At 42.1% G+C, this 27,246-nt stretch overlaps 2 protein-coding genes across 4 annotated transcripts in view; one reads left to right on the top strand and one right to left on the bottom strand.

Moving 5' to 3' along the window:
- Window positions 1-27,246, bottom strand: part of LOC124145329 (coiled-coil domain-containing protein 34-like) — a 48,337-nt gene that overhangs the window by 9,006 nt on the left and 12,085 nt on the right. For 2 of the 3 annotated variants that reach the window (XM_046515045.2, XM_046515044.2), the window contains exon 4: window positions 23,263-23,289. The exons of the other annotated variant lie outside the window; for it this stretch is intronic. In XM_046515045.2, coding sequence (XP_046371001.1) covers window positions 23,263-23,289 — 27 coding nt within the window. The remainder of the gene's footprint in view (window positions 1-23,262; window positions 23,290-27,246) is intronic. 3 annotated transcript variants of the gene reach the window in all.
- LOC124145328 lies at window positions 539-27,246 on the top strand. The gene is made up of 20 exons (XM_046515043.2): window positions 539-1,100; window positions 2,719-3,355; window positions 3,773-3,973; window positions 8,126-8,224; window positions 9,388-10,155; window positions 10,487-10,708; window positions 11,878-11,979; window positions 13,248-13,380; window positions 18,461-18,888; window positions 19,391-19,591; window positions 19,694-19,795; window positions 20,076-20,238; window positions 20,598-20,866; window positions 21,308-21,483; window positions 22,110-22,240; window positions 22,355-22,474; window positions 22,713-22,873; window positions 23,435-23,635; window positions 23,911-24,006; window positions 24,335-27,246. The coding sequence occupies exons 2-20, from the start codon at window positions 2,936-2,938 to the stop codon at window positions 24,458-24,460; spliced, it is 4,119 nt and encodes a 1,372-aa protein (XP_046370999.2). The 5' UTR covers window positions 539-1,100; window positions 2,719-2,935; the 3' UTR covers window positions 24,461-27,246.

Genomic DNA, 27,246 nt, shown 5'->3' with positions numbered 1-27,246 from the left:
CTTGGTCTAGTGGGTAGAGCAATACCTCAAAATAGTAGATAGAATTTATGTGATTATATAGTAATTCTTCTGTAACTGTATTGGAAAATAACGATACACAGCCGTGTTGCAATATACTGGTATACCAGTTTTTGCACACCCCAAATATAGGAACAGGTATAATTGTCTACCTTTTTGACTTATTATATCTTGCTAAGGCAGTAAAGCAAACATATCCAACAACTGTTGTCATCTGTCTGACAGTGAACATGTTGACGATCCGATTATTTATCATGTATTCCAAACAAACAGCCTAAAGAGCAGTATTTTTTAATTGTTATGTTATAACCAGTACATCCCCAAGAAAATTTGTTTGATATCTAACAAGGGTTCATATAGAATCTCAGTATCAAACTTCAATGCTTTCCTTAAAGGTTCAGCGATCCTTCTTTGAAGAATGGAAAGATGTATTAATTTTTTAAATAATTTCCCTGAGATAGGGTCTGGCTAAGAAACTTCAAGGCTTTTTCAATCCACATTAATCATTTTCAAGACCTTTTAAAAAAAGGACCTTAATCATGTCAATTGAATGCTTTTTCAAGTCATTGCTAACCCAGTTGACACACTGAATGAATTCTCATCAAGTTTCCTGATTGAGATCTACTCTGTGTCTATGGAGCTCTTCCTTAAATAACAGTACACTGTGTAGGTCTAATTGCTGAGTCAGAAGGAAGATGATCCCCCTGAGGAGGCAGCAATGACAGTTTAATGATAGCAATGTCATGCAGGTGTTAGGACACTGATAAAGTGCATTGACTCCTGCCACAGCACTGATAACTCAGCATACTGCATATGCCTGGAAGCAGTTGCATCATAATCTTTCCCAGTTGGAATTAATCCCAATAATCGGATAAGGTATTCAGCACAACCAGCAGGTAATTAATTACTTGTTGTTCGAACTCTGATCTGCTTAACACTGTCATGACGGGATTGACAGGGCGTCACTTAGTTGCAGATCAATACCAGATTTATATCGCTGTCAGTGAGTTCGGATTCCTCTTCACAGTGTGTGCTGTCCGGTCCATCCCCCCAGGACAGCAACAGGGACAACAGTTTCACAGGTACCTGGTAACTACGCAAGTTGTACGGGGTCCTCGACACGCCAGTCTGTGTTGTGATCACATTGAGGGGCTGGGCTGGGCTGTGGGTGACGGCTAGAATGGTAATTGCAGATTTCACAGCCCAGATATGCTATATACTCCTCACATACACGAAAAGGGGGCGATGCTCCACACTTTGGAGCCCACAAACGGCTCCACCTCAAGCTTGTTGGTAGTGATTTATGTCTCACTGAGACACTGTCTGTGTGTGATTAGGGTAATCGGGCTCACACGAGGTACATCACACAATGTTAAGAAACAGACAAAGAGGGTAATGAATAGTTTGAATCAACCATGCTAATTGGCCATGCCTCGTCTGCTTTTAATGATTACATTCAGCTATTCACAGACAATTCATCTTATCTAGAGTAAGGAATGCTTCCATGGATCAACTTCACCATTTACCTGGAAGTGAACATGAGTACATTCATCTTAAAGTTCAAATCCATGTGGCAACAATCAGCTGTGAGAGGGAGTAACATCTGTGAGGGTTCTTTCCAGGAAACTGCTTTCAATAAACTGCCATCATTAATAAGTAATAATAAGCAAAGGATTATTGATAAATGTTAATTTGGTGAGTAATTAAAGATATATGTATACTGGACCCCTAATTACTTATTTCAAGGGGCGTTACAGGGTCCTGTAAATTATGAAAGTACCGTAAAAAATTGAAATGGTGTACTGTAAGACTAAATAATTACTTTAATTACAGGAACATTCTATTCTGTGTCAAGAATTTGGTACAATTAATATTATTGTGCATCCTTTGGGACACAATAGAAATCTTGTTCTGCGTTCATTCTATACATTTGTGCGTACTGGATGTACATTTCTGCTTTGTGTAAAAACCTGTACAGATATAGTCATCACTGATTTGCAGGGCATGTGCTTGACATCCAAGGATCTGAGTAACATAAGAATGTATCCTGCATCTTGTGACAATGTCTCTTGAGTAATAACTGTACCTGATACAACCTAGGGTCAGTGAGGAAGTCTCATCACACAGAGGCCACGTTCAGTCCTGTGATCGTGCTACTGTGTTGCATAAAGAACATCTCTTTAGTCCTGTTTTTTTCAGGACTTCACTATTCACAAAATCCCTGTGTTAAGTCCACATGAGACTGAAATTGTATATGTCAGATGTCAGGTTTACTCCCTGCTTAACGCTGATTGTTGGTGCCAACTTCTAACTACAACATGATACAATGCTGTTCATTCTACTCTACTATGTGCGCCACCTACTTCACCTACTGCCAACTTCATGAAAATCCAGGCTAACAGATGTTTTCTGAACCTTCTGTTAGCTTGTTTGTTGTTTATAAACGCTGCACTCAGCAATATTTCAGCTATATGATGGCGGTCTGTAAATAATTGAGTTGGGACCAGACAATCTAGTGATTGATGTAATGAGCATCAATTTACACAATTGGGATACAATGACATGTATCAACCAGGTCAGCAAGCCTGACCACCAGATCCCGTTATTCACCTATTACAAAAATCATGGGTTGCTGAAGACCTATTTTAACCTGGATCTTCACGGGCCTCTAAACATTCTGTTCTCTTGTCTTCTTTACAGGCAAGAGGCTAATCCTCTAGAGGCAAGGCTGAGGATCAAGGATAACATTTAAGCATAGACAGTGCTATCCTGTACACTGTACACATACAACTACTAACTAAATAAACAAATGCTCTCAAGTCTGGAGAGAGCTGGAAAATAGACAAAACCAACAAGACTGAGATCATATTGTCAGTCAGATCTTGTTCCCATGGGTATCAGATAGACTGCTACTGTCATGGACATAGAAGACACTGACATATACCAGGCGCTACTTGACAATGACCTGCAAGTTCTGAAGAAACTTCTCCGGGAGCAGAATGTGAACCTCCGCGGGCGAGATGGTCAGTCCTACCTGCACGCTGCTGTGGGCCAAGGAGCTCAGTCGGATCTGATAAAACAACTCCTGGGGCACATAGACATCAGCTTCCGGGATGAAAATGCTGACACAGCTCTGGACATGGCCTGTCTATACGAGAAGACACACATCCAGGAAATGATCCTGCGCCATGTTGGTTTCCTGGCGCTGGGTAAAGATGTGCGCCCCCTGGAGCACCTGCTCCTGCAGGGGTGGGATGCCTGGCCAGTGGATGTGGACCGCATTCAGGAGGTCAAGCTGGACATAGCAAAGTTCTTCAAGCAGCTGCCTGATTTTATGGTGGGTACAACATTTTATAATTCCTCACAATATCTTGCTGGACAGGCCAGTTAGTGCCCCTTAAATACCATTGTAAACAGACTGATTTTATTATAATGTCACTACTGTCACTGTTCATTCTCTGAAAATTCCTGAGTGTCCTTTTGAGGGTCACAAATCACATCTTTGAAATTGGAGATGAGAAACTAGCTAAATAAATAGGATTTAATAGGTTGGGCATTTACGTATAACCTTGACCTTCATTTACGTACAACCTTGACCTTGAGGATGTAAAATCATTAAATCCCTGCTGAGGACACATGTAACACATGCTCAAATAAATTCTTATGATTAATAATTATCAGTTTTACTGTTTTAGAATACTACTCTTTGAATGTTTGACCTCGTGATAGGATCTGCATGTATCTGTCTGTCCAGGTGAAGGTGGACAGGGTCCACCACAGCATCCAGCGGAACAGTCTGAAGGACCTGCAGCATGTCCTCACCCATCACCAGCTGGCTGCAGCCTGCGACCGGACCGGGCAGCCACCACTACAGAAGGCCGTCATCTTCCAGAGAAACGTCATTGTGGAGTACCTTGTGGAGGAATACCCAACCACACTGACAGTCACTGATCACGTATGTACCCACCACCACACTGTCACGGATCATATATGTACCCACCACCACACTGTCACGGATCATGTATGTACCCACCACCACACAGTCACTGATCACGTATGTACCAACCACCACACTGTCACTGATCACGTATGTACCCACCACCACACTGTCACTGATCACGTATGTACCCACCACGACACTGTCACTGATCATGTATGTACCCACCACCACACAGTCACTGATCACGTATGTACCAACCACCACACTGTCACGGATCATGTATGTACCCACCACCACACTGTCACGGATCATATATGTACCCACCACCACACTGTCACGGATCATGTATGTACCCACCACACTGTCACTAATCATGTATGTCCCCACCACACTGTCACTGATCATGTTTGTACCCACCCAGACACTGTCACTGATCATGTATGTACCCACCACGACACTGTCACTGATCATGTATGTACCCACCACCACACTGTCACTGATCATGTATGTACCCACCACCACACTGCATTGATCATGTATGTACCCACCACCACACTCTCACTGATCATGTATGTACCCACCACCACACTGTCACTGATCATGTATGTACCCACCACCACACTGTCACTGATCATGTATGTACCCACCACACTGTCACTGATCATGTTTGTACCCACCCAGACACTGTCACTGATCATGTATGTACCCACCACGACACTGTCACTGATCATGTATGTACCCACCACCACACTGTCACTGATCATGTATGTACCCACCACCACACTGTCACTGATCATGTATGTACCCACCACCACACTGTCACTGATCATGTATGTACCCACCACCACACTCTCACTGATCATGTATGTACCCACCACCACACTGTCACTGATCATGTATGTACCCACCACCACACTGTCACGGATCATGTATGTCCCCACCACACTGTCACTAATCATGTATGTACCCACCACACTGTCACTAATCATGTATGTACCCACCACCACACTGTCACAGATCATGTATGTCCCCACCACACTGTCACTGATCATGTATGTCCCCACCACACTGTCACTGATCATGTATGTACCCACCACACTGTCACTGATCATGTTTGTACCCACCACGACACTGTCACTGATCATGTATGTACCCACCACACTGTCACGGATCATGTATGTACCCACCACCACACTGTCACTGATCATGTATGTCCCCACCACACTGTCACTGATCATGTATGTACCCACCACACTGTCACTGATCATGTATGTCCCCACCACACTGTCACTGATCATGTATGTACCCACCACCACACTGTCACGGATCATGTATGTCCCCACCACCACACTGTCACTAATCATGTATGTACCCACCACCACACTGACACTAATCATGTATGTACCCACCACCACACTGTCACGGATCATGTATGTACCCACCACCACACTGTCACTGATCATGTATGTACCCACCACTACACTGTCACTAATCATGTATGTACCCACCACACTGTCACGGATCATGTATGTACCCACCACACTGTCACGGATCATGTATGTCCCCACCACACTGTCACTGATCATGAATGTACCCACCACGACACTGTCACTGATCATGTATGTACCCACCACCACACTGTCACTAATCATGTATGTACCCACCACACTGTCACTGATCATGTATGTACCCACCACACTGTCACGGATCATGTATGTCCCCACCACACTGTCACTGATCATGTATGTACCCACCACACTGTCACTAATCATGTATGTACCCACCACACTGTCACTGATCATGTATGTACCCACCACACTGTCACTGATCATGTATGTCCCCACCACACTGTCACTGATCATGTATGTACCCACCACACTGTCACTGATCATGAATGTACCCACCACGACACTGTCACTGATCATGTATGTACCCACCACACTGTCACTGATCATGAATGTACCCACCACCACACTGTCACTGATCATGTATGTACCCACCACACTGTCACTGATCGTGTATGTCCCCACCACACTGTCACTGATCATGTATGTCCCCACCACACTGTCACTGATCATGTATGTACCCACCACCACACTGTCACTGATCATGTATGTACCCACCACCACACTGTCACTAATCATGTATGTCCCCACCACACTGTCACTGATCATGTATGTACCCACCACCACACTGTCACTGATCATGTATGTCCCCACCACACTGTCACTGATCATGTATGTCCCCACCACACTGTCACTGATCATGTATGTACCCACCACACTGTCACGGATCATGAATGTACCCACCACACTGTCACGGATCATGTATGTACCCACCACACTGTCACTGATCATGTTTGTACCCACCACACTGTCACTAATCATGTATGTCCCCACCACACTGTCACTGATCATGTTTGTACCCACCCAGACACTGTCACTGATCATGTATGTACCCACCACGACACTGTCACTGATCATGTATGTACCCACCACCACACTGTCACTGATCATGTATGTACCCACCACCACACTGTCACTGATCATGTATGTACCCACCACGACACTGTCACTGATCATGTATGTACCCACCACCACACTGTCACTGATCATGTATGTACCCACCACCACACTGTCACTGATCATGTATGTACCCACCACCACACTCTCACTGATCATGTATGTACCCACCACCACACTGTCACTGATCATGTATGTACCCACCACCACACTGTCACTGATCATGTATGTACCCACCACACTGTCACTGATCATGTTTGTACCCACCCAGACACTGTCACTGATCATGTATGTACCCACCACGACACTGTCACTGATCATGTATGTACCCACCACCACACTGTCACTGATCATGTATGTACCCACCACCACACTGTCACTGATCATGTATGTACCCACCACCACACTGTCACTGATCATGTATGTACCCACCACCACACTGTCACTGATCATGTATGTACCCACCACCACACTGTCACGGATCATGTATGTCCCCACCACACTGTCACTAATCATGTATGTACCCACCACACTGTCACTAATCATGTATGTACCCACCACCACACTGTCACAGATCATGTATGTCCCCACCACACTGTCACTGATCATGTATGTACCCACCACACTGTCACTGATCATGTATGTACCCACCACACTGTCACTGATCATGTATGTACCCACCACACCGTCACTGATCATGTATGTACCCACCACACTGTCACTGATCATGAATGTACCCACCACCACACTGTCACTGATCATGTATGTACCCACCACACTGTCACGGATCATGAATGTACCCACCACCACACTGTCACTGATCATGTATGTACCCACCACCACACTGTCACTGATCATGAATGTACCCACCACCACACTGTCACTGATCATGTATGTACCCACCACACTGTCATGGATCATGAATGTACCCACCACCACACTGTCACTGATCATGCATGTACCCACCACACTGTCACTAATCATGTATGTTCCCACCCCCCACTGTCACTGATCATGTATGTACCCACCACCACACTGTCACTGATCATGTATGTTCCCACCACACTGTCACTGATCATGTATGTACCCACCACCACACTGTCACTGATCATGTATGTACCCACCACGACACTGTCACTGATCATGAATGTACCCACCACCACACTGTCACTGATCATGTATGTACCCACCACCACACTGTCACTGATCATGTATGTACCCACCACGACACTGTCACTGATCATGTATGTACCCACCACCACACTGTCACTGATCATGAATGTACCCACCACGACACTGTCACTGATCATGTATGTACCCACCACCACACTGTCACTGATCATGTATGTACCCACCACACTGTCACTGATCATGAATGTACCCACCACCACACTGACACTAATCATGTATGTACCCACCACACTGTCACTGATCATGTATGTACCCACCACACTGTCACTAATCATGTATGTACCCACCACCACACTGTCACTGATCATGTATGTACCCACCACCACACTGTCACTGATCATGTATGTCCCCACCACCACACTGTCACTGATCATGTACTGACCAACTTTAGCTCTATGTAACATTACATAACTATGCACACACAAATAATATGAATACATTGTGTGTATTCCAGACGGGCCGAACTGCCCTTCACTATGCAGCCTGTATTCCCGATGGCTACCTGTACTCCGTGCTGCGTGAGGCTGGGGCAGATGACCAGGTCCCTGATCTTGTGAGTACTGGTGACAGTGGGCTGCACGGCTCTACCACCACATGTATCACTCATCTTACTCATAAATATGCATGTTCAAGACCACATGTGTTCAACTCACTAATAAATTTTCAGCCAAATATGTATCTAGGTTTTGAGATATTTTTTTTACAGAACAGATACATATGCCTTTTGCTATGGTCTTTAACACCTGCAAACGTTTCAGCTCCATCCAAGAAGCAGTTCAAACTTTGACAAGGCTTTGGACGTTAATGTCGGAACCAACACTGATGGACAACATTTCATTCCAGAAGCTTTTTGGCCAGTTGCAATAAACATAAATCTCCCATTCCCATCTTCAAGAACTCTTAATTGGTTATTTTACATGGCCACCTGATCCTTGTTTCATGGCCATTGTGAGCAGGTGCTCCAGATACCCATGAAAGCCCTCCAAGTCTATCCATTCCTATGTGTGCAGGTCATCTCCCATAGCATACTTCCACTGTCATTACAGGCTGAGATGTTGAATGGGGGTAAGATGAAATGGCAGCATGGTTACTGGAGGTGGCATACATGTGGTCTCTTTAGGCATGTGGCTTTGTTCGAAATATGCCTCTGTTCACCCTGCAGTGAAATGGTACCAGGTAGGAGGAGACGCTAATGCGACTGTTAACATTAGCTTGGGTTGTGTACTCCCCAGAGAGCTGATGAGAACTGACCAAGTAATAAGATCTATTCATAATATATTATGCAATATACATTGCAATCCAACAAGAAATTAATGATTGATAAGTGATATGATATTGACACGAGATGGACAACATACATATTGTCAGTATTTAGATTTCTTTGGGTTTCCCTATCCCCCTTATTTGACCATTTTCAATGTGTCTATTGTCTAGTTAATCAAAATGAGAGCCATTGTCAAGTAATACCCATTGTTATGACTGGAAACATGCTAACATCACATCTACAGCCTGTTAATAGATGTAAAAGGATATGTATTAAACTGTTATTGAGAGGTAAGTAGCTTGCACTACAAAAACTTGCGTTATCAGTGAATAAATTGCTTGTTCCGTGCCAGTGACATGACAGGTTCCAGGAGTTTTACTCGAGTTGCTGTTGCATACTTTGCAGCAGAATACCCCTGGTATGTATAACAGCTTCCAAACACATCTTTACAGCACGACCTGTCCCCACAGTTCTACAAAGACAACATGGATGTCTTGAAGATCCAGGATGTACAGAGACATGTGCGAGTTCTCCAGAAACGTCAGAGGATCAACAACTGCTTCAGCCTCTCAGTAATGATGGCTGCCAAGGACACCAACTCCCTGCCCGACTCTGTCCGCGTCGTGCGTTCACCCATGGTCCGCCGCAACAGCAGCCCAGCTTGTTCACCTTCATCCACAACGAAGCCATCACGGAACCGAGATCTCATGGCCAAATGGCGCACACTTGTCAACATAATCCCAATCCAGTCCCTCTTCAAGTCCAGTCGGAAGCATCAGAACAGTGACGTGTTTGAAGACACTGATCTGTATGAAGCTATCATCATGAGTGATCAAAAGGAGGTTACACATTTACTTCAGAGTAATATCAACACCCAGCTGAGGAGTCTGGAAGGATGGAGTTATCTCCATCTGGCTGTTGCGCACAGCTCCCATGCAGTCATCATCAGGCTGTTGCTAGGTCATATAGACATCACAGTGCGTGACGCTGATGGGCTTACTGCTCTGGATCTGGCTGTTGTCTCATCTGCTCCTCATGACATCATCAGGGAGATACAAAAATATATCCTGCGGCCACTCATCTCAGGGGAGATAACTCTGGTGCGGACATTAGCAGTCAATGGTTGGTGTGCTTGGCCGCATGAAATGCTTGACACAACATTTACTTCAGAATTGCCACAGGAATCAAAAGACTTTCTGTATGCTGTTAATGATATACAGGTAAAATATGTTTTCTTTCGATCACCATCAGGTAAATTATCAACACAATTTGAAGGAGACACGGTTGGCCTCGGGTGCCACTATTTGTGTGCAGAGTTGCATACCTTAGTCATGCCAGAAACCTAGGATCAAGGGTTCAAATGCCAGTTCAAACTCATACTGTTTCAGGGTTTGTCAGCACCATGACCACCTCATGGTTTTACCAATATCGTAATGTCTAAGACCAACATTAAGCTGACAAGCCATGACATATCTGGAATACAGTAAACTACTTATGACTCTGAAACATACAAATGTCCTCTTGTTGTAACAGTAACTTTGATGTCTTCAGGATACAATTGCAGCATTTCACAGATCTGTGATAGTTTCGGACATCGGTCGCATTCATCAACATTTTACCAATGAAAAACCAGAAATAACAAACGTGCAGCTCCTGGAGTCATGTGACCAGACAGGTCTTCCACCGCTTCACAAAGCTGTCATCTTCCGCTGCAGTAGAGCTGTCACTCTCCTCCTCAACACCTTTATTCATGCCATAGACATATGTGATCACGTAAGTTAATCTCATTCACATCTGTAGTAACAACAGTTTGTCTCATCCATATATGTGATCACGTAAGTTAATCTCATTCACATCTGTAGTAACAACAGTTTGTCTCATCCATATATGTGATCATGTAAGTTAATCTCATTCACATCTGTAGTAACAACAGTTTGTCTCATCCATATATGTGATCACGTAAGTTAATCTCATTCACATCTGTAGTAACAACAGTTTGTCTCATCCATATATGTGATCACGTAAGTTAATCACATTCACATCTGTAGTAACAACAGTTTGTCTCATCCATATATGTGATTATGTAAGTTAATCTCATTCAAATCTGTAGTAACAACAGTTTGTCTCATCCATATATGTGATCACGTAAGTTAATCTCATTCAAATCTGTAGTAACAACAGTTTGTCTCATCCATATATGTGATCACGTAAGTTAATCTCATTCACATCTGTAGTAACAACAGTTTGTCTCATCCATATATGTGATCACGTAAGTTAATCTCATTCACATCTGTATTAACAACAGTTTGTCTCATCCATATATGTGATCACGTAAGTTGATCTATAATCTAATATATGTGATCCTGTATTTGATCTCATCCACATATGATTATGTAAATTCATCATTTGATGTATGAGATATGTGATGATATTACCTTATTACCTTAACATGCTTTCTAGTATATACCACTGCTGCCAAAGCTAGAACCTAGGAAACAAAATCTTAACGATTCTAAACCATTATTCAGAAAAGAACTGTTATCTATGATAAAATGTTTGACTTGACAAATAGTCTAAAAACTAACTACTCATGATCTTCTGTTTGTTTGTTTGTTGTTTAACACCATACTCAGCAATATTCCAGCTATATGATGGCGGTCTGTAAATAATTGTGTCTGGACTAGACAATCCAGTGATTGAGATAATGAGCATTGATCTACACAATTGGGATATGATGACATTCATCGACACGTCAGACAGTCTGACAACCAAATCGCGTTAGTTACCGATTATGGAATTGGCAGCACGTGTTAGTATTCAAAAACATGATCAAATTTTAAATTATTCAACTTTCATATCTCTAGTCTGACACATATGGCCACCAACTTTCATACATCATCAATTTTTCAAGAAAAAAGAAGTACCATCCTCTTTAATTCCAGATGCAGCGCACAGCCTTGCACTACGCCGCATGTGTAGATGACAATGGTCAGATGTACACAACACTACAAGACCTGGGCGCCGAGCCCACCATCCCTGATCTGGTGAGGCCACAATGTAACATACCATACCTAGGAATCCTGCATGTTTCATGCCTTCCTAAGTAAACAAGCGTATAGTTGACAAAGTCATCTATATCCCCCGCCCATTTTAACACGTTATGGTCCCAAACCAGGTAACTGACCCAACATTTCTCTTAGCCCATGTCAAAATAGCTGCAATGGAAATTCTAAAATAAACATTTCTAAAACTCCTTAATATCAAATGGCACTAGTTCAGTATGCGCTTTATATATAGACATGCAATGTTTGGCAAGGAAATATTTAACAGTTTATTTGTTATACTCCTTAAGTAAACCAATCCTATATTAAAACTTAAATCCAACTCGTTGTCATGCAAACATAAACAATAAAAATTTCTAAAAGTGCTATATTTCAAAAGGCACCAGTTCAGTATGTGCCTGGTAAACATGCAAAGTTTTTGTTGGAAAGTATTGAATGGGTTTTGAGTTATACTCCAGAAACAAACTCTACCCTATAGAACCTAATTCCAACTTGTTGCCATGGAATCGTAAAAACTTAAAAATTTAACTCCTAAATAGCAAAAGGCACCAGTTCAGTATGTGTCTGGTAAACATGCAAAGTTTTGTAAGAAATTATTTAACGGTTTTTGAGTTACGCTCCGGTAACGAACAGCACCCTTATAGAACCTAAGTCCAACCTTGTTGCCATGGAAACGTAAAAAATACAAATTTATAAAACTCCTAAATAGCAAAAGGCACCAGTTCAGTATGTGCCTTGTAGACATGCAAAGTTTTGTAAGAAAGAATTTAATGGTTTTTGAGTTACACTCCGGAAACGAACACCACTCTTATAGAACCTAAGTCCAACTTGTTGCCATGGAAACGTAAAAAATAAAAAATTATATAACTCCTAAATAGCAAAAGGCACCAGTTCAGTATGTGTCTGGTAAACATGCAAAGTTTTGTAAGAAATTATTTAACGGTTTCTGAGTTATGCTCCGGAAACGACTTTGGGACGCACACACACACACACACACACACACACGAACACAACCCATTTCTGAACCCATTTTTATATCCCCCGCCAACCTCGTTGGGGCGGGGGATAATTATTCTGTGAAGAGGTCTGACCTGCTCTGATCATTACATGCTCCAACATAGTACAAACACAAAGAGGTCTCATCAACTCCTTCAGGGTATTTGTTATACTATTGGCAACAAGATACAAGGTCTTGAAGTCCAACTTTTTCAAATCAATTTAACTGACATGTCAAACTGTGTACTTTTCAGTGGGGTTTTACAGCTGTGGAATACCATCAGATGCCCCATCTCATCAACATAGAAAACATCCGCGAAAACATCCTCAAGCTGGTCTCCATACCCCCACCATCGCAGTCACTGTCGTGGACCTTCCATCACAGAGGTAGGTGGATCATAGAACAAGTCTCCATTCCCCTACCATCACAGACACTGTCGTGGACCTTCCATCACAGAGGTAGGTGGATTATAGAACAAGTCTCCATTCCCCCACCATCGCAGTCACTGTTGTGGACCTTCCATCACAGAGGTAGGTGGATCATAGAACAAGTCTCCATTCCCCTACCATCACAGACACTGTCGTGGACCTTCCATCACAGAGGTAGGTGGATTATAGAACAAGTCTCCATTCCCCCACCATCGCAGTCACTGTTGTGGACCTTCCATCACAGAGGTAGGTGGATCATAGAACAAGTCTCCATTCCCCCACCATCGCAGTCACTGTTGTGGACCTTCCATCACAGAGGTAGGTGGATTATAGAACAAGTCTCCATTCCCCCACCATCGCAGTCACTGTTGTGAACCTTCCATCACAGAGGTAGGTTGATTATAGAACAAGTCTCCATTCCCCCACCATCGCAGTCACTGTTGTGGACCTTCCATCACAGAGGTAGGTGGATTATAGAACAAGTCTCCATTCCCCCACCATCGCAGTCACTGTTGTGAACCTTCCATCACAGAGGTAGGTTGATTATAGAACAAGTCTCCATTCCCCCACCATCGCAGTCACTGTCGTGGACCTTCCATCACAGAGGTAGGTGGATTATAGAACAAGTCTCCATTCCCCCACTATCGCAGTCACTGTTGTGAACCTTCCATCACAGAGGTAGGTGGATTATAGAACAAGTCTCCATTCCCCCACTATCGCAGTCACTGTCGTGGACCTTCCATCACAGAGGTAGGTGGATTATAGAACAAGTCTCCATTCCCCCACCATCGCAGTCACTGTCGTGGACCTTCCATCACAGAGGTAGGTGGATCATAGAACAAGTCTCCATTCCCCCACCATCGCAGTCACTGTTGTGGACCTTCCACCACAGAGGTAGGTGGATCATAGAACAAGTCTCCATTCCCCCACCATCGCAGTCACAGAGGTAGGTAGGCTTCAAAAGGGATCGGGTGGACAGGCTCGCTGACTTGGCAGATGCATGTCATCGATCCCAAATGCGTGGATCGATGCTCATGGCTGGTATTATGGAGTTACATTTTGACTGGACTTACGAGTCTATGCATAGTCCAATCAAAATCGTGCACCGAAATCGAAATCCGGTTCGTAAACTGTCGTGCAGATTTCGGTCCATTGCAGGATTTGCAAAGCATTTGCACCGCCAACTCGTTGTCATCAGATTTCTTCCAAATCGTTTCGTGTTTTTAATCAAAGTGCTCACGTGATTCGATGCATTTCGTGATGTAAGACCCGTTTTATCACAATATAGATCTTGATTATCAATCAGATCGTCCTGACTCGGCGCCATCATTTTGTGTGAAGCAAATGCAAGTGATACAAGAGGTGGAATCTGATTGGTCCATAAGAGAGGCTTAAAAAGGGACATAACTTGTAATAGCCACTGGTGGCGCTTCGATCAAGCCCAGTTATTCCAGCCTAGTTCGGCAAGGGTGGAAACTGGACTTTTAAAGTCAGTTAACTCCCTTGCCTCGGTAAGATGTACAATGTGAGGTGTAATAGCATATAGCATTGTTATTATGGACACATGAACATCCGGACCAGAATAGGTCTTCAGCAACCCATGCTTGTCATACAATGTGATTAACCGGATCGGGTGGCAAGGCTCACTGACTTGGTTGATGCATGTTATCGTATCCCTATTGCGTAGATTGATGCTCATGATATCGATCACTGAATTGTCTGGTCCAGACCCATTTATTTACAGACTGCTGTCATATAGTGGCAATATTGCTGAGTGCGAGGTGAAAGAAAGAAAGAAAGAAACAATCAAAGACTGTTATTATGCACAAGAGTTAGCCTTATTTCAACTATTAGTGCCATGTGTTAGAATACAACTGGTATTATAGAATTTGGTCATTTTTTTCTTCATTCAAATAAATATAGACTAACTTTCAATTGGCTGCCTATTGATTAAAGTCACACACTGACATAAGCATATGTTTTAAAAATAAATTGCCACAAAAAAAATAAAGTCTAATGACATTGGTATTAAGTAAAATTATGTCCTACATGTATTTGACGAATAAGTGACATTTCATGTGGACTATTTTTGACCTCACCAAAGTTTGCAGATATAGCTGTAAATATTTTGTTTAGTATTAGTATTTTCTTCTCCCAATCAGTGTTCCCTCTGGCGTTTGAAACTGACAGTCCTGGTGGACTGGCAACTTAAAAAATACCAGTCCCCACTAATTTTTGTCAGTCCCAACTTTCAACAAATAAATAAACATATGAAAATTACCTGGTTTTAATTCTTTCAACATCATGTTCGATTGCAATGACATCATCTCTGAAGTAACTTAGTTAGATCTACCTGTTATTCAGACAAAGTTCAGTCACAATTAACTGTTTTTTTACAAAATATTTCGGGACTATGTCACTTCAAATATTTAGTTAACCTCAAACAAAAGCTAAATGTTATTTCCTTGCACAGAAAATGGTCAATGGGAAACCCTGATGGTAACTGACAAGCTGACTTTGTTAAAAAGTATATACTTATTTGAATATTGTCATTTTTTTTGTTCAACAACAAATATGTAAAAGTTACTTTATTTGCCGGTCCACAGGGAGTGGCAGTCACATGAATTACTGGTCCAAGCCTAATATTACACCGGTTAAAAACTGGTAGTTACGGGTAAATGGGAACACTGGGTATTATTTAATAGTGCCAAACAAATTGTGTACTTCACACTCACACACTGCTCATAAAATCCTTCTTCCCTCCATACACCACCCTATAGTCCTCCCCCAATCAGGTGTAACTAGAATGTAACTTTACTACTGTAGCTAGATATCTCTGAACAACACTTGACATAAGACGAATGCAGAGGTAATGGTGACATGTTACCCCGACCGACTCAGTCCCTGGGGAACAATGGAGTCCGAGTCCCCCCCCCCCCCCCCCCCCCCCGGGTGCGCCTGACTCTTATCAAATAGACCTGTCAAATCTACTATAGGCTGCCAGCTTGTTTGGGCACAATCAAGACAATCGAACATACTTGTATACTGTTTACTTTATCAAATTATCGGGATTGTCTCAACAACTACAGATCCCAGGACATTTGAGATTCCTGGTAAGTCTATAGTTCAGGTAGCTCCATGTGTTGTCCCCTGTTGGCCCCAGGGGGTGGGGCTTGCTGAAGCTTGCTGTACCGATAGTGCAACAACAGGTCAGTTTGACTGAAGGCTGGCTTATCATGCTTCAACTGACTTTACAAACTTGACAGTACTGTATTCATTCGTTGATAGGCTTTAAAGAAAAAAATAATTCTATTTGTAGGGGGGGAGGGGGGATTGTATCAGAATTGGTCAGAATCGTATCGTTTTGAAGAAGATAAACAAGAATATGTTCTTTATTCTCAGTGTACTTGCTGAGGCTTGAGAACAAACAATAGTTAACTGCCAAGTCTTACAAAGTAACACAACATTACTTCGAACAGTACTGGTCCCAAGGAAATGTCCTGATTAAATTAATATGTTCAAGAGTACATGAAGTGGTTTCTGGAGGAGGTTCTGAAATAGCAGGGAATGCATGTGTTGTGTAGGTCTAACAGTACACTAATAGGAGATTAGCATCTGTAATATTCCTACACAAAAATATCTGATTCATGGCTGAAAGATGTATCTTTAGACTTCAATGTAAAAATAAAGAACTGCGTGAGAATTGATATTATTATCACAAAATCATGGTTACAATCTGTTGCCAGGGCTTATGACTGCTTCTCATATTATTACATATTGAGAAGAACTGGTATGTATCTACAGTGTCAGGGAGTCATTTAACACTGATGGATCTGGCTGATTAGCGATACCACTGCTGAATGCATATATCATACTCCTGTTGACTCCGACACCTCTCCCTGCTCCAACACTCACACACGATCAATCATGCATGGAGCCATTGCTTACGAGATCTGAATTAGGATAACAACAGACAACAGTATCTCACTATCACTTCCCCTGGTCCAGCCTACCGCATGGAGTTGCTATTAATAGCCTGTTGTGCCTTGCCTGTCACTACGGTAAACAGCTCCATAGTAACAGCGACTGCGGTAAATTCAATGGCCTCTCGCTTGTACAGCTTAAACGGGGAGTTTTACAGAGAGTAACATCGGTAAACACAGGTATCTGCAAAAACAATACTCTCTTTACAAGGGTCGGGATCAGCTGTACTCTAGAGCCAGGTAAGCATCTCGAGGGGTGGCTTAGGGGGTTCAGGGGGTGAACTAAGATGGGGGATGGTGCCTGTCACTTTCAGTGGGGTATGGTTGGGTGGGTTGCTATATGACGGCGCGGGCTGGCTGCAGGCAGGACAGGACAGCACAAGTACTCTCACTGTCAGGCTATAATCCTTATAATCACATTATGTATTCCAGAGATTACAGGGTTATATTTCATGACTTGCAGTATTTATAACAGGTCATATTATTTGAAATAAGAAACCAAGCTATAGGCAAAATGATTTTATATCATTAGAAATATTAGTAGTCATGTAACAGTGTGACTTTAATGAAATCAATGATCATGTCCTGAACAATACTTGTTCCATGTTTAATGATGTATCATAAGATATAAATTCAGTCTACTCAACTTTAGCATACAAATTAATACAACCAGAACATAGATGCATATTAACTTATTCATGTTGTTAACTATGTATCTCTGAACTGGAACTTGATTCTCTCCATATCACTTATTTTGAAACCGTCTTAGTTGATAGAAAACTGTGTTATTTACAGTTGACATGCACTATGGACACACCATGGGGAGGCTTTGGTCTCAGATCGCTTCTTATTCTAGGACACTGACTAAAAGTATTTGTTATGTCCTTAACATTCTTGTCAAATTAATTATGATGTAGGCTATAGGAAAATGCCATCAAAAAGTGAAAATTATTGAACATGTTCCAGAATGTCCCTATACCACTTGTTGCTATCAAAATCACGATCATGATCCTATAGTAAATTTCTTAAATACATGGTTACTTTTCTTGGAGCAGATTTCATGATGGAGGAAAGCAAGCTGTTCCAGGCCATACAGTCAGACAACACCGAGGACGTCATTAACCTCCTCAACACCGATGAAGACATCAGCATCCGTACCAACGACGGCAAAACCCTTCTCCACATTGCTGCAGAGGGAAACACAAACAGAGAGATTCTCAATGCACTAGTGGCAAAAGTCGACGCAAGTGTCCGTGATGTCAACAGCCAGAGTTTTGTGGACATTCTGAGAGCTAAAGAGACTGCCGAGAATGTCGACTCACTTGTGAAAATGTGGATGACTACGATGGTGGAGAAGGGAAGCACTGAGGCGCTGCAGGCTCTGGTACTGTCCGGCTGGGACACATGGGCACTCACACCTCAGGAGGCACGGGAGAAGTCTGAGGATATGGGGGAATTCTTTGACAAACTGGAGGAGGTTCAGGTGACTACACTCTTCAGTCAGATTCATTCCATAGACAAGCACATACCAACCCCTCACATAGTCTTGAATGATTTCTCGACTTAACAGAGTTTGTGTTCTCTGTATATGTAAATAAAATATAAATATATATATATAGGTGTATATAATAAGTAGGATCATTAATCAAACATGATCCCTTAAATACAGGACTCCATACTGCTCCAGCATATCATCTTTGTTTGAGTGAGCTTTTTTTCATCATAGTTTAACGCACCTTTTCGAAATATTCCAGCAATATCATTGCGGGGTACCCATGTCGGGAATTGAATCTGGGCCTTTGGCTTGATAAGCAAATACTTTTATCACAAGGCAACCCCAATGCCCTAACTTCCTTTGATTTGAAGGGGATCTTGATTAACATCTCCTAACTTATGACAGTTGTGAGATCTTTATTTTTGCTTTTTTTCCATCAATTTATACGATGCAAGATGTCCTAAACGTAACAAGGGTGTTTCTCTGACAGGACAAGGTAACCAGGCTCCATGAGGCAATATGTGATGGCCGCACACGTGATGTCAAGAATTTGCTTGACAGGAAGTTGTTGGTGAAGGCAGCAGACAAAAGTGGACTTCTGCCATTACAGAAAGCTGTTGTATTCCAACAAGATGAAATTGCAAAGTTTATTGTGTCCGAGTTTAAGGACTCACTCAACCTTACAGATAATGTAAGTATATGTCAGTAAATATATTGACAATAGACACTTATACCTCAGCCCAAAACATTACGAAATTATTGACCTGGATTCCATGTGTGTTGTGTCCTCCAGATGGGAAGAACAGCTCTGCATTATGCAGCAGGATGCTCAGACTCGGGGAATCTCTATCAAACACTGAAGGAGGCAGGAGCAGACGACACTCTGAAGGATCTCGTAAGTTCACTGATGATGAGTTGAGATTCAAATCATTCTTGGTTCAACATGTTCCAAATGGATTCTCAAATCATTACCTTTTGCTTTGAATGTGAAGTAGCCCCCTAGATATTAGATAAAAAGTATCTGTTTCAATCTCAGTTGAACACTGTGCTAGAGTTGTGTCTCCTTGTTATTGATGAATCCTGTAGCCTGATGATGTTACTGCCCTTGGAGCTCAATATACCACCTTTGACCTTTCCTTGTGTATGTGAAATAATGCATTGTTCCATCCCAAAAGACTGGAAAGACTGCAGCAGACTACCAGACGGACCCCAAGGAAGTGTTGGCAGAGACAGTGAAGAGCCGTCTGCTGTTGGTTCTGGGCACACCACCTAAGACAGACAGTGGTCAGTCTGCTCAAACAGCTGACCAGTCCACCTCAGCTGCACCTCAGACACCAGGTGTGTATTCCATTATCAACAGGGCATGCTGTCGGTGCACTGATTATCCTACATAATTCTACCTGAAACTCCTTATCTGCACTATTGCATAGAATCCAATTGTCCTGAAATACTAATAACTCAAAATAATACGTCTATGGACCATTGGGCTAACTTGCTATCACAGATCTTTGAGCTTAGACTGTTGTAATTCCTATCATGCCTATAGCCTAACATACCCAGTATGTGGTAGTCATGGTAGTGGTAAGATGCTTTGTGCAAGTTGGTTCTGGATGAGGTTTCACTGTATTGTTATCATGGTTATATGAAGAGAATTCCAACTTCTATCTATTTGTTATTTGCTTCCATATGTCTCCCAGAACTAGCAACTGAGGAACCAGACCAAATCACCACACCACTGAAATCAGATAAGAGTCAGCCAATCAGAATGTACATCTCTTCTGACATCTACGAGAAGAAGGATGTCCCGGCACCAAGTACGGTAGATGGAAAGTATGTGTCGTACAACCTGGGCTCAGCTCTTACACTGGCACTGGCCGAGATCGCTGAGAGGCGCCCCTGGGACCCCATTGAGTACCTAGCTCACTGGCTGTACAAGTACAGGGAGAATATAGACTTCAACAAAAAGGTGAATATTACTTTGCAACACAGTAGCATGGTAAGGCTATACAACCATTTTCTGTGCATCAATTCTACAATGTGAACAGTGATGTATCCAAGTGAATAGACACACTTTAGACTTTGCCAAGGACATTTTATGTAATAGTTGAATGTAGCCTTCTGGCATCTTCTTGTGAGTTGGATTTAAATCTTAATGCTGCTGTGAAGAGTTTTTAGCTATTTCAGAGTGTCACATTATTGTGGGAGGAAACCCACAAGCATGGTGCTGATAATCCAAGGATCATAAACGGGTTGAATCCTGGATTAATATAAGAATCAGTTCTTGTTTGTGGAACCTGACATGACTAAGGTATACAACTCTTGCAAAGAAAACTGCCGTCGTAGGGCGCTTGGCAAGCCCTGGTTTATGAGTAGATAAGTACACTGATCCAAGGACTGTCTGTTGCAGCAAGAGCAGCTGATGAAGGAGATCCGGGAGGAGGAGGCAGACCTGGAGGTGGAGGAGCAGCAGCAGGCCAGGAGGAAGGAGGAGCAGATGCGGCTGCAGGAGGAGGAAGAGGCACGCCGTAAACAGGAGGAAGAGGATGAGAGGAAGAAGAAAGAGCAGGAAGAGCTGCAGAGAAAGTGAGTACACTGTGTGACAGATGGCCTTTCACAGCGGTAGAAACTAACATTTTTAGTTCACTAGTCCTTATAATGATAACATACAGCAAAACCCTTAAAAATGGAAATTTTCTACTGGTCCTTATGATACCTTAACTATTGGGCAGTTTGGCAAGGACGACAGGACTAGTGCCAATTTGTAACGCTGCTTTCACCATTGTGGGATTCCCTGCTTATATCTCAAGGGTCACCCATCATTAGAATCCCTTTACTCACTGAACCTGTATGTACAACTTGACAAAGGCATTTCCTTGTCTAGTTACCCACATTCTCAAAGTAAAGCAGAGAAGAGATGACTGGCATATGTCCTAATGGGCAGAGAGATGTTGGGTAAAAAGGATAGCCACGGAGCCCATTGTGGGAGAAACCCAGTCAGGCTTCTGTAAATGAATGACGGACATAGAAGCTGATGTAAAGTTACTGGTTATGTCGATCTGTGTTGGAATGAGCTTAATGTATCTGATCACACAACAGCATGTTGTGAGGATTCAGCAGTTGTTAGCTATTATTTGATGTTATCAAATCCCAGATTGCAGGGCTATTGGAAAAACAGGTCTGGCAAATATCACCTGCTTCTATTCTTGCAGGGCAAAGGAAGCAGCTCTCTTACAGAAGCCCCAGCTTCCCACAGTGACAGAGGAGGGAGAAGAAGACACCATGAACAAGGACCGAGATGAGGATGGGCAGACTGAACTTCACAAATTGGCAGCCCAGCAAGGTGGGTACAAAACTACACATGTGGTTTACAACACAGGACATACCATGTTTGTCACTGATCAATTGGAACCTATTCCTCTATGTGACCTTGATATAGCATTGTTGTTCTACACAGGAGCTGACCTCATTGCCCTTCTCAACATGGGCTACAGCCTTGCAGATCGGGATGCCAACAACCGCACTGCCAGAGATGTCGCTGAAGAAAATGGCATCACAGAAAACACTGAGTCTCTTGGTAAGTAACTACACATAGGACAGTATCATTTAACTGTCCGAAAACATCCTGTTCTACAGATTTTCAGTACCCCAGACATCAAAATTACACTTATTTATCATATCTCAACGAAATGAAGTGTTTTCCCTATTAATACTTTACTAAAAGCACAGATCACCAGACCATGTCATGACTTGCCCTACCTGTCAGTATTACATTTCATGAGCACTAGAAAATGGTTAACCCCATCTGCCTGCAGACTCTTATGTGACCAATCTGCTGGAGCAGGAGAATCTGGACAGTCTACAGCAGCTCCTGCTGGACGGCTACGACCAACTCACCGACGTCATTGACAGAGTCAGCACCGACGGTCTGCCTGAGGATGTCACTGACTTTGTCAAGGCTATGCCAGACTTCAATGTAAGTAACAATATTACTGTTTGATTCCCTTGCATAAAACATTTTCATAATTTATCAATGATCTGAAATGAAGATTCAGAATGAACCTCTGTGGACGTCACATGACAAAATAGTTAGAGTTGACCAGCCTGAATATAAATGTCCTTTGGCATACATTTCAGAAGAGTGTTTTTTTATAATAACTAAACATGCCTGAACACTTAAAAGCTTTTCTATTTCCAATGAATGGAAATTGTATCAACAAAATACAACTTTTTTTAACTTTTCACACAACACTCAACATGCTCAACGATAAACAAAAGTAACAAACCTGCACAACAATGATAAACATTGTAAACATGTACAGTTGGAAAACCAAAATATGAACGCAAAGAAATACAAATACTTACGATTTAAATCTTTTCCAGATTTTCCAACTGGAAGATTACATACAAAATTGGAGACATTTTCAAACATATATTGAGAATGCTACAATACACCATGATACACTCTCTACATCTTTGTATGGAAACACAAAATTTTAAATACACTTGATATGCAGAATAAATATCCACATTTCAGGAAAAGATCTCCCTAGTATTCAAAGCAGTACATTCTGGTGTGCTGCGAGAGGTGATTCAAGCTCTGGAGCGTAAGAAGCTAGCCACAGCTAAAGACAAGTATGGGAGATCACCTCTACACATAGCTGTGCTATCTCAGCACATGGACATCATCAAACACATCCTCTCCAACTTCCCCATCTCAGTCAGGTGCAGAGACAATGTAAGTTCTACTTGTTTCACAACAAATATCTTGGTATGATTAGCTACGACATAACCGTAGTCATTATTATACATGAAGCTGTTGAACAGTATTCCAGTTATGATGTGGAAATATGTTGGTGATGCATGTTTTACATGTTTGTGACAAAATGCCCTCAAAGATCCAGCTGTGGCCAGATGACCGACTCACCTTTTTGATTAAGATCTTTCAATATCATACTAGATGATTCGTTTAATGATTATTTGAATAAAACTAACGAGATTACTTCCTTCCAGTTGAACAGAACACCTCTACACTATGCTATGGCAATATCAGATGAGGTCGCTGAGCTCTTGCAGGAAAGTGGAGCAGACGCACAAGCCAAAGATGTTGTAAGTAAAAAGAAAATGTATTTCTCTGGTAGATGAAATTAGTACAAATTATGACATGGGACAAGAGCACCATTTCCCTTATGATGATGTTGAAATACATAAAGCACATTATGAAAAGGATTTTCCTATTAAAAACAGGGGTTAAACTTGGATCAGTATCAACTACAGACATGAAATATATTATACTAGCCTGAAAGAAACTACTTGCCTGAATCACTTACTTTGAACACTATTAGCATAAGAAATCAATAGTAACCATGGTTACTTTCTCTGCTTTGACAAAATGTTTTTCCTTCATACTCTGTCACATCTACCCTTGTGACTTCAGAAACAACGAACACCATCTTATTACAAAGATGAGAAGGCTGACATATTGGCCTTGAAAGACACACTTGAGTCAGGAGAAAGCTCACAGGAAGCAGACGACACAGAGAAAGGGGAGACAACTGAGTGAAAATGGATACACCATCAACATGATAATAGTGCGAGTGGCACTAGTGGGTCAAATAACAGAACAACGGACTCTTTGTGAAGACATTTTCGCAAACAAATACAAATTGTTGTCATTTGGTCACTGAGGATGAACACTCATTATTGTATATACAGTGATAGCCTCTCTCAACAAATAGACACACTGTCAAATGTGGCACCAAAGGCTGTGTTATTTCACCAGTATTAATGTATGATATAAGTATTTTCTATGCCAAGAAGTATCCATGTTATCACTGATGTTGTTTTGATAATAGTTTTTATATGCCCAAGACAACAAATCTTTTTACAATTCATTCAAACAAGAATAAACAAATCAATCTTTGGGGGAAGAGAAGGATTATCAACATATTGTCATTTTACTTGTTTCTGTCCATATTCCTCGTATTAACCAAAGATTATGAAATACAAATGTATCAACAAGATCATATAAACAAAACAAAACCGGCAGATCACGGGCTACAGTAACCAACACTGAATGAGTTTTGTATGTGCCATGGTAAGAGATCTACGCAATAATGTGTAAACCTGGTTACTCATCCAAGCTCATTAATCTGGACGAGGATGTTTTTGGTTGAGGATGTTTAAGGAGGGACTACAGCAGAGCTGGTAGGTGCTGTCCAGTGAGGTTTAACAACATTTACAGATTATCTACGGTTTTATCAGCTTGTGTTTGCAGCTGATTCTCACCAAGTGCTGAGGCAGAGATCTGCATTTCTCTTGGCATTATATGTTTAATAATCACTTCAAGTTACCAAACATAACAGATGTAAACATATTCTTCTTATTCCTCTTGTGACTGTACTTCACAGAACACTTCTAGGAAATCAACTTAAAGATCTATACAATAGCTGTTCAGTATTTCTTCTAACACTCTTCTCGGCATACATTTACACAAAATACTATCTAGCCCGGTATTCCTTGTACATGTTGTATGAATCATGAACCAATATATTTGTAGGTTAACATGGTAAAAGGAATTCTGACAAATATTCATGTCAGCACAGGCAATATTTTCACAAAAGGGCAAACATGGTAAAAGACAAAATTCTTCAAATATCCATACTATCACAGGAGGAATATTTAGACTGTCAAAGCTGAAGATACTAATAAAAACTACTTCTAAAATACCAAGGCTATTAAACCAAACTTTTCTTTTGTGATGATATATGCATCTTTTACTTTTTAGCGGCCTCTTATTATCTCAAATATATATGATTGTTACTGTATGGTTTCATCAGTGGTAAGATGTGCATATAATGTCTGATCCAGCTTGTCGCATGCCTGCCCCACTGTCCGTTCTAGAGCAATGGCTGTTACACTCCATGTTACATTCTGCTACCATGGAGACTGGGGTTGTTACACTCCATGTTACATTCTGCTACCATGGAGACTGGGGTTGTTACACTCCATGTTACATTCTGCTACCATGGAGACTGGGGTTGTTACACTCCATGTTACATTCTGCTACCATGGAGACTGGGGCTGTTACACTCCATGTTACATTCTGCTACCATGGAGACTGGGGCTGTTACACTCCATGTTACATTCTGCTACCATGGAGACTGGGGTTGTTACACTCCATGTTACATTCTGCTACCATGGAGACTGGGGCTGTTACACTCCATGTTACATTCTGCTACCATGGAGACTGGGGTTGTTACACTCCATGTTACATTCTGCTACCATGGAGACTGGGGCTGTTACACTCCATGTTACATTCTGCTACCATGGAGACTGGGGTTGTTACACTCCATGTTACATTCTGCTACCATGGAGACTGGGGTTGTTACACTCCATGTTACATTCTGCTACCATGGAGACTGGGGTTGTTACACTCCATGTTACATTCTGCTACCATGGAGACTGGGGCTGTTACACTCCATGTTACATTCTGCTACCATGGAGACTGGGGTTGTTACACTCCATGTTACATTCTGCTACCATGGAGACTGGGGTTGTTACACTCCATGTTACATTCTGCTACCATGGAGACTGGGGTTGTTACACTCCATGTTACATTCTGCTACCATGGAGACTGGGGTTGTTACACTCCATGTTACATTCTGCTACCATGGAGACTGGGGTTGTTACACTCCATGTTACATTCTGCTACCATGGAGACTGGGGCTGTTACACTCCATGTTACATTCTGCTACCAGGGAGACTGGGGTTGTTACACTCCATGTTACATTCTGCTACCATGGAGACTGGGGTTGTTACACTCCATGTTACATTCTGCTACCATGGAGACTGGGGTTGTTACACTCCATGTTACATTCTGCTACCATGGAGACTGGGGTTGTTACACTCCATGTTACATTCTGCTACCATGGAGACTGGGGCTGTTACACTCCATGTTACATTCTGCTACCAGGGAGACTGGGGTTGTTACACTCCATGTTACATTCTGCTACCATGGAGACTGGGGTTGTTACACTCCATGTTACATTCTGCTACCATGGAGACTGGGGCTGTTACACTCCATGTTACATTCTGCTACCAGGGAGACTGGGGTTGTTACACTCCATGTTACATTCTGCTACCAGGGAGACTGGGGTTGTTACACTCCATGTTACATTCATCTATCAGGGAGACTGGGGCTGTTACACTCCATGTTACATTCTGCTACCATGGAGACTGGGGTTGGACTGTGGACATTTTTCTGTGATATTTATCATGTTCATGTTATGTTTAGAACCCAAACTGTTTTTACTATACATATCTATACATAAAAAGGTTAAAACAAAA

The sequence above is a fragment of the Haliotis rufescens genome, unplaced genomic scaffold, assembly GCF_023055435.1.
Source record: "Haliotis rufescens isolate VD_foot unplaced genomic scaffold, xgHalRufe1.0.p SCAF_10, whole genome shotgun sequence".
In the NCBI taxonomy this organism is placed as follows: Eukaryota; Metazoa; Mollusca; class Gastropoda; order Lepetellida; family Haliotidae; genus Haliotis; species Haliotis rufescens.
This window is presented reverse-complemented; position numbering and strand designations above follow the sequence as displayed.

What these genes read in the sequence shown, in the direction of transcription:
- LOC124145328 (XM_046515043.2), top strand. Translation starts at nt 2,936, where the DNA reads ATGGACATAGAAGACACTGACATATACCAGGCGCTACTTGACAATGAC. An exon ending in ACGACACTCTGAAGGATCTC is followed by an intron (nt 19,796 to 20,075) that starts GTAAGTTCACTG and finishes CCATCCCAAAAG; the next exon opens with ACTGGAAAGACTGCAGCAGA. An exon ending in AGGCTATGCCAGACTTCAAT is followed by an intron (nt 22,874 to 23,434) that starts GTAAGTAACAAT and finishes TCCACATTTCAG; the next exon opens with GAAAAGATCTCCCTAGTATT.